The 8,970-nt window shown below is 44.6% G+C and overlaps 1 protein-coding gene across 1 annotated transcript; it reads right to left on the reverse strand.

Annotated features, from left to right (window-relative positions):
- Positions 1-569: 569 nt before the first annotated feature.
- NPY (neuropeptide Y) lies at positions 570-8,295 on the reverse strand. Its single transcript, XM_032401927.1, has 4 exons — positions 8,169-8,295; positions 7,088-7,275; positions 2,680-2,760; positions 570-770 (listed from the first exon to the last, which is right to left on the reverse strand). Exons 2-4 carry the CDS (start codon positions 7,273-7,275, stop codon positions 746-748), a joined length of 294 nt encoding a protein of 97 aa, XP_032257818.1. The 5' UTR covers positions 8,169-8,295; the 3' UTR covers positions 570-745.
- Positions 8,296-8,970: the final 675 nt, after the last annotated feature.

An 8,970-nucleotide genomic window follows, 5' to 3' on the forward strand; every position in this document is an offset into this window, starting at 1 on the left:
GGTAGTCATTCTTACTCAGTGTATTTCTGTTTAGGACTCAAATTCTAAGTGTAGTGGCCCAAAAAAGTGTATAGATCTAAGCTGTCTGATATGATAGCTGCTAGAAACATGTGACTATTGAAATTAAAACCCAGTAAAATTTAAAACTCAGCTCCTCATTTGCACTTGCTACACGCACGTGCTCAAAAGCCACACATCACTAGTGGCTACTATATTAGAGGAAAGGACATCTTGCAGAAAGTTCTATTAGACAGCAATCCTTTCTGCTAGTATAGGCTAACAAGGTTAACAAGGATTTCATGTGCATGTGGGGGAAAGTTCAGCCAATTATTCCAAATTAGCATGCACCTGCTCCAAGTTTCTAAATACTTTTATTGTTACACACACACACACAGAGCTGAGTCTTGACCATCATAAATCATCGTATCTTTATATCTTCCATAGTCACTGTTTTAATATTGGTGAAGCAAACTTTGAACCTGCTACTCGAGGGAGACTGTGATGTAATGAATACCTTAAAATAATTCTCACTATTGCACCCACAGACTTTTTCACTGAGGAACATAACATTTTTGAATGCTTGGTACTTTATTTAAACACACATATATACAAGGATGACAAAGGGAAACTCTGCAGAGTTGAACACAGTGGCTGCATGCATTGGGAGGATTGGCAGACTCCAGGTTTACAGGATGAAATTCGGGTTGAAAATAGGTAAAGACCAGAGAGCAAGTTTCGTCTCCCATCACCACATAGAAGGGTCTTCCAGCCTGTCAAACACAAGAAGGAAAGCATGTGAGAGAAGCTTCCCAACTTCCTGGGAGGCTTTCAAAAGTGAGACATTTAGTTCTGAACCGAAAGATGATCAGGAACTGTTGAAAAGGCCCCTGTTGGCATTCTAAACAGGAGGTCATGTAGAATATCAGAGCAGAAGACAGCGGCGTAATATGCAGAAACCCAGCTGAGTAGCTTTCACTCATGTTCACGGGAGTCTCAGGCAAATCTCAGAGGGAGTATTGAAAAGGCTCTGTATTTATCAAAGGAACGGAAGAACTCTGCAATATTTCTAAAGATCAAAACTACAGGAATCACACAAAATGGTAACAAGAAAGTTATTGTTACACAACTCTGAATATGCTTCTTTTGTTTTCCTGCAAGGCTTTTTATGTAGTAAGATGCTATTTTTATAAAGAACCCTTTTTAATAAAATAGCTTTCATAGGCAACTTCAAGGCTGTCAACTTTGGCCTCCTCCTAACTGCACATGATTGAGACTGTCCATCAGGGTCCAATTAACTCTATTCCATGCACCAACTGTGAGACTTCAAGCCACAAAACAAACAGTAGCAGCAAGGTTGTTAAGTCTGGATGGTTCTTTTTCTTACAGAAAGTACATAAGATCTACCCTAAACTTTTTACCACAATAAGCATCACATGCATGTCAATGAAAGCTTAAGGGCATCTGTGTTTATTATTAAAAATAACCTTTATGAATTTCCCACCTGCTTCCCTTGCATTTGCTGTTTAAATCTGGGTTGATACCTCCAGATACAAGAGTACTGGAGTTTTATTACAGTCCAAATTGTTGTTTCCTTCAGAGAAAACAAACCTGACAACTCTAGACCTGTACCTTGGCCCTGGCTGGCCATTTCACAAGACAACAGAGGGATGGTGGGAGGGAAAGTATGTGGCTCAGCAGGTCACCCCTCTTGTTCTCTGGGGAGAACCCCAAGGAAGAGTGATACGCCAGTCATGCTCACTGAGTAAGTGTTCTAGTGACCTCTTCTGGGGAACCTGGTTCTTGACATTATCAAGCTCTGGGTTTAAGGCAGACAAGCTCCCACAGAAATGGATGAACTATGTGCCCTTTGATCTTGCTCAGGGCAGAGGCAGGAGGGATAGGACAGAAGAGCCAGGAAGTTATGAAAATGGAGGAGGGTCGGGCTGCTTTCCAGCAGCACTCATTGCTCATTGTCCACAGTGTTTCGAAAACACCAGCTGTTGGTAGGCACCTCTTCCCAAGACTAGGCCACACTCCCAGAAAGCCTCCAAGGTCACAGACAAGTCCCTAAGAATATTATGTCCTTAACATTCATTCCATGAATGCAATAAATTATTATGTGATATTGAGCTTAAAATATGTCAAAAAGTAAACAATAGCTGCCTCCCACGTGCCCCTCCCCACCCCGCCCCGCCACCAAGATTTATCTACAGCTTCATGTAAAATGAGGAAGACTAGAGCAAGACCCATGAGTGACATATGCAGGACATCTAGACACTCCACATACCATATGAAAACTAAAGATTATCCCAGCCAAAGATGGACTATTGGTCATTTCAATATAGAGATGGGGATTTACTCTATGTTCTCTCAATTCTAACCCAGTTAGAAATTCTATATAGAGTCTTTTCTAAGGTAAAAGTCACTTATGTTAAAAATTTTCAAAGAAGCACCAAATAATCTAGGGTAGAAAATGATACCCCACAGAAGTTTAGAGATTTGCAAATTATTACGTGAAAACAAAGGTCCTCACTGCCCTGTGACCCATCTCCATTTCTGCCCAAATACTACCTGGTCTGGAAGACCCATTCCAATGCCTCCCCCTGCCCCAGCCCAGGCAGCCCTCTGGGATTTCCCTCTCCTGTGCCATCTTGAGCTCTGCAACAATGCCTTTCATACCTAGTTCTGGGAACATTTTCTGTGCTTTCTCTCATCAAGAGGTCTGAAATCAGTGTCTCGGGGCTAGATCGTTTTCCATACCTAAAAAAAAAAAAAAGAAGGAAAAGAAAAAGAAAAAGTCCTTAAAGGAAATTTGAAATATTCATAAAAAGGAAAAATATTTTTTAAAAAAAGGAAGATAGTGTCCCACGTGGTTGATCATCTGTTAACAAGTAATCTAGGTATATGAAACACATTATAAGAAGTATGATTTCTAATTATATATAATTTTGCTTAAATAATAATTTACCAGAATATTTGAACCAATCAAAATTCCTAGTCAAATTCTTACCTTTTTATACTACCACAAACAATACATAGATAGACTTTTATAACTAAGTGACAGGAAATAAAAATACATTACAGTATGATTTTAAATGTTTCCATAATTAGTTAATTGGCTATAGTCCTGATGATACACAGCAGTTTAAACCTTAACAAAGAGACCAGATGATATTTCAGAAACAGCCCTGGGAAAAAAATCAGCAGACAGAAGTTCTAGACCCACCTGTGTCTTCAAATCTCAGTTTTCTCATTTGTAAAAATAAAATCATAACTCACGCTTAAATTGGAGTCTTTGTGGAAATCCAATGCGAGCCACAATGTTTTGAAAGCGACAGAGTAAAACACAAATGCACGATATTGCTATTGAAATGCACTCATTCTTACAGAAAACAACAAACCTTCGTCCTGTATTTCCCATATTTGTTTGGGGTACCAAAAACTAAAAGCCTTCTCTCATGCTGTGATTTTAATCTGCCCCATAAATATAAAGGAATCTCACAGATCATGGAAAGACCATGGAATCTTACTGGTCTTTTTTCTCCTAGAACAGCATATGGATATAGGACTATATGTGAATGCAAGGGTGGTGTATGCTAATTTCTCCAGGTGAGTGAGTACATAGGTTTTTGCCTGTCTGTCTCTCTCTCTCACTGCTAAAGGGTCTGACAAGTCTATACCAAGATATATTTTTCCCTTTCTCAGAAAAGGCCTTGTATACCAGAAGCCATATTGTTCACAAATGAAAAACTAGCCTGGATGGATTGATTAGCTACCAGGTAAAATAGCAAAACAAAGCCGTCAGAGGGTATATCTATCAAGTACAATTAAATCTAAATTTGGGGGGAAGATTTCCTATTATTGTTCCTTCGCTGGGACTTAAGGAAGCAAAAACAAACTGTACCCCCCCACCCCCATCATTTGTAAGTTTTCCTCAACATTTTCCGGAGTTGTGATATCAAACTATAGACTGCTGCTTATACCTATTTATTCTGTTCATCAGTTGATTTTATTAATCTTAAAACTCTTGAGCAACTTCAATTCATTTATCTTCACCATGCTCCAGTGAATAGAACTGGCTAATATTTTCTCCAATTTACTAATAAAGAACCTAAATCTAGAATAGCAGAATTTGCAGTCCTAAAGTGGCACACAGGACAGCAACATTCATTTTTCTTCCTTCTCTACTTAATTCTGGATTATCCTTCTTCTCTACCATGCTTTAACTGGCAAAGGTAAAGTCTCTAGGGAAAAAATTCTCAAACCTGGTTTCAATTAGTATCAGCTGGGAAGCTTTTCAAACCTCTGTAAAGCCTGGGTCCCACCTCCGAGGCTCTGATTTAACTGGTCAGGGGTGAAGCCCACCACTAGTATATATATATATATATATATATTTTTTTTTTTTTTTTTAAGATTTTATTTATATTTATTTGACAGAGAGAGTTAGCGAGAGTAGGAACAGAAGCAGGGGGAGTGGGAGAGGGAGAAGCAGGCTTCCCGCCGAGCAGGGAGCCTGATGCAGGGCTCGATCCCAGGACCCTGAGATCCTGACCTGAGCTGAAGGCAGACGCTTAACGACTGAGCCACCTGGGCACCCCTAGTATATTTTAAAAGCTTCCCAGGTGATTCCTATGTGTGACCAGGATGGAGAAAGACTAATCTAGGGCTGGGTTTCTCAATCTTGGCACTATATATGACATTTGGGGCTGGAAAATTCTTTGCTGTGGGGGGCTGTCCTAGGCATCATAGGTTGTTTAGAGTACGAAGTCAGCACGAGCTGAGAACCACTGATTTAGGGAACTGTAAAAGCCACATGTGGTAGATTTGTGCTCTAGAACAAACGATGCAGCTTTCAGAAGCAATGGACCGGGAGCATATAGCTTAAAAACTGAGTAGAAAGAAAGAATGTTATCAGCCTACCATTTGTGCCAAATAAAAACGTATGTTCACAAATGACACCGTAATTTTCGGGGCGCCTGGGTGGCTCAGTCGTTAAGCGTCTGCCTTTGGCTCAGGTCATGATCCCAGGGTCCTGGGATCGAGCCCCGCATCGGGCTCCCTGCTCGGTGGGAAGCCTGCTTCTCCCTCTCCCACTCCCCCTGCTTGTGTTCCCTCTCTTGCTGTGTCTGTCTCTGTCAAATAAATAAATAAAATCAAAAAAAACCCAAACAAATGACACCGTAATTTTCAAAAATACAACCATGTGGGGATTGGGTGTGTGAGATGGGAAGGCAATGATACGGAATGGAGACAATGGGTGCAGATGACAAACCTCTGATGGTTTCTAAGAAGGAATTTATGTGAGGATAAGACAGAAAACTCTGGTTCAGAATCAACGCATTCCTACCTAACCTGAATCTCTTCCCATGAAACTCAAGTCCCTTCCCTTTATTTTTTCCTTATCAAAGATGGAGATCACACTGGATGCTGATGGTAGTGACAATGTCCGAGGGAAATCGATGGGAGTGCTCCGGTTTCATCACCCCTAAAAAGAAAAGCCTTCATAAAATGTTCTTAGATTCATGACCTGTAAAATGGAGATAATTATATTCACTTCAAAGCTTTCAGGTGAAGACAGAATGAAATAACGCCTAGGGAAACATTTTGAAATGCTAAAGCTTTATACAATGGTAAAGCTTTATAGCAATCATCTTTGCAGAAATAAGTTCTACTGTGTTATAACTGACAAACTAAATAACCAACAAAGCTTTTCCTAGATAAACGACAAAATTAATATTTTTTTATTTGAACAAGTTCTTTTCTCTGGTCTATATGATAGCATAAGCAAGTATTTGAAGCATTTAACTTTCTGAGAAGTCTACTAGGATATAAAACATTATTGCTTTTTGCTAATTAAAATGAACCGACATCAAGGTTCACAAACCAATACTATTTAATTCCGGCATTTTACGTATTTCTGATTCTATGTAAACTGGGACTTTTTCAGAAGTTTTTTAGGATGTCATACCCCTTTTTGATCAAACAGGGAAAAAATTTTATTTAAGAAATATAAATTCTCCCCACTTTGAATCCTTCCCAACTATTCCCTGACTTGTAAATAGTAAAAAGTATGGTAAAAACAAAAATAACACTTTACAAAATATAATTTAGACATGTTAACATTAATGTTTTTAAAGGGCTCACCCTTTTTAGCTTATCAAGGTCATTTGATACCAGTAATTAATGAATGACTTAGAACTAAGATGAACCACTTTTGGGAACAAATTTTAAATCCTATATTATAGTTAGAATGTGATTTTTTTTTTTTTTTTGCTTAATATTTGATGTTGAGAGTGAAGACATGACATTCAATTTTAGCTTTCTGAGGATTCAGAATAAAGTTTACAATTTCTCAAATTCCATGTAATCCCTGGGTTTATCCCAGCGTGACTAGTTTCTCCTTAACAAAGCACTAAGTGGGCACCTCCTTCTCAAAATTCACCTGCTAGAAGATGGGAAAAGTCTGCATTTTAGATCAACTGTTTTCATGCTAAATCTCTATTAGCATCAGGATTTTTAAGTAAAGGGCTGAGACTGAAAAAAAAAAAATCACTGTACAGAAGAAAAGAAACTAGCTCCATTTGTCTTTTCCTAAATACTGTTATTCAGTTTTGCTCTGGGCAGCTTGGAAAATCTGGCAGTGTCTTTGGCAACTCAGCTGTTTCCTGGTTGGTGGTGGTGGTTGTAGTTTCTCAACACTCAGCTCATTCTTCTCCCTACAGCACTTCCCCCGAGCACTCCTGACCTGTTTTTTTTTGGGGGGGGGGGTCCTTTCCCATCCAGGTTTCCAAACAGTCCCCCCATCTGCTCTAAGAACAAAAAAGAGCAGGGAGTGAGTGGGAGAAGATGGACAGCAACACAGCCTAAGGAGCCTAAATCTGGGGGTCACGATTTTGTAACTATAGTTGCAGAGGGAAAGTGTTCAGTGCCCTACCCAATTATTCACTGAGAACTGAGTATGTGTCTGATACTATGCTGCCCAGGAATACAAGCAAGAACAAAAACTGGTCTCTGTCCTCTGAGATCCCCAGGATCTCCGGTTGTGGGACAGGGCGCTCCGGGAGTCGGTCCCGAGGAGCCCACCCACCTCTGCCTGGTGATGAGGTTGATGTAGTGCCGCAGCGCTGAATAGTATCTGGCCATGTCCTCCGCCGGCGCGTCCTCTCCGGGGTTGTCTGGCTTGGAGGGGTACGCCTCAGCCAGCGCGCCCAGGCACACAAGCAGGGACAGGGCGAGGGTCAGTCCGGAGAGCCCCAGTCGCTTGCTACCCAGCATCTGCGGGCACAGAAGGCGCAGCGGAGAAGAGTGGGAATGGAAAGGGCACACGCCTCGAACCTCCCTCCCCGCCCTCTCCCCACTACCACTCGTGACCCCTCAATCCGCGCTCAACCCAGTCCCTTAGAGGAAGCGGAGCAGCACTCCGCTTACTAACAACAACATCTGCCTTGGCCGGATCCCCCTGTTCCACCCGAAAAGTCTGCGCAAATTCCGTCCAAGTCGCTGGACGCAAGAGTCGCGCGCAACGAGAGGCGCGGGACTGGGGGCCAGAGCCGGCCGGCGCCAGTTTAGATACTTTAAAAACAAATGTAGAAGTTGCTCCCTGTAGGTTAAGGAATTGTCACTTTGCTACCCTTTTCCCCAAACCCCGGAGGAGAAAAGTTTCTTCTCCAATGCTTGTGGTCTGTCTTGCTGCAAGAGATAGTTAGGGCTGAGATTCCTTCGGGGTGACAATTTGGGAGAGAGAGGAGAGAACTGCTTTCCCGGCAGTAGTCTCAGTTCGGATCCCAAGGATCCGGGAAGGTGATCCCTCACTCAGGGGGAGCTGCCTGGGAAACATCCATCCAGGCAGGGACCCCCGAGGAAACTGCCACCTGCCCGGAGTTGGGGTCGCGTCCCCCTGCAAGTCCTCCCAAAGATAACCCAGAGGGACCGCGCAGCCGGGAGGGTACGGGAGCAGGGCGGAGTTGCAGTCGGAAAGGACCAGAAGCAGCAAGTGGAATTTAGCCTCCAAGATCGGCCACCGCGCGTCGGGTCAGGAGAGGACAGAACGCGGCGCGCAGGGGTTGGGAAGCCGGGCGCGACCCTCCCGGGGCCCCAGAGCTCCCCCGAGGGTGAGTCGGCGCCGTCCCCCCGCTCCCGCCCCAAGCCGAGTGGGTCTTGGCACTCACGGTGGCGGGCGAGCGGGCGGGCGTGGCTGGGCGGCGAGCGCTCTGCAGTCAGGTGCGCCTCTCCGAGGGGTGAGTGCCGGCGGACCGGGTGCGGAGAGCAGGTCGCGACAGGGCTTTTATGGCGCTCCCTCGCCGCGGCAGGAGGGGCCTCGGGCAATCACGTTCGGGTGACTCCCACCCCGCCATTTCCCGCCCCCGACTGGCGGGGGCGGGGGGAGGGGGCTGAGGCCGCAGTCGCTCGAGCGGCGGCTCCTGTGGCCACCCGCACCCCAACTCCTGGACCCCAGGCCCTGCCCGGGGACGGGCTTCCTGGAGAGGTGCGAGCGTGGCCGAAGCCCGAGTCCCTGACCTCACGCGGCGCCCAACCCGGCTTTCCTTCACACCCCGTCTAGTCCTGCTAGAGATACGAACAGCCCAGATCTACTGTGTCGCCTGTCACTGAGACCACCAACTCTATGGGCGCCAAGGTAGGGGATACATGAATCCTCTACTTGGTGGAGCATCTCCGGGACCCGCGCGGCAGAAGCGCGGGGCACAAATCCTGAGTAGAGACAACTTGGTGCACAGATCTTCCTGCGCGGAAAACTGGTCCAGGGCGCCTGTCCGAGGTCCCGAGTTTAGTGGCTCCCAAATGGCCCCCTCCTCCACTCAGGGTCTTAGAATGGGCTTCTGTGGCTTCGGTCCCTTTCCCCAGCTTCTTTTTCAAGTGGATCAGCCCACCCCAAGTACTTGCCCAAATGCTAGGAGCCCGGCTCCATCAGGACTGAAAGAGTGTGGCGATTGAAAAGTCCCCAGTAATGGG

Source organism: Phoca vitulina, unplaced genomic scaffold (assembly GCF_004348235.1).
Source record: "Phoca vitulina isolate PV1807 unplaced genomic scaffold, GSC_HSeal_1.0 scaffold4, whole genome shotgun sequence".
NCBI lineage: Eukaryota > Metazoa > Chordata > Mammalia > Carnivora > Phocidae > Phoca > Phoca vitulina.

Coding starts and splice junctions, on each gene's coding strand:
- NPY (XM_032401927.1), bottom strand. CDS start 7,275: ATGCTGGGTAGCAAGCGACTGGGGCTCTCCGGACTGACCCTCGCCCTG. Junction 2,761..7,087: donor AACCTCATCACCAGGCAGAG/GTGGGTGGGCTC, acceptor TTTTTTTTTTAG/GTATGGAAAACGATCTAGCC. Junction 771..2,679: donor GAAAATGTTCCCAGAACTAG/GTATGAAAGGCA, acceptor TGTGTTTGACAG/GCTGGAAGACCCTTCTATGT.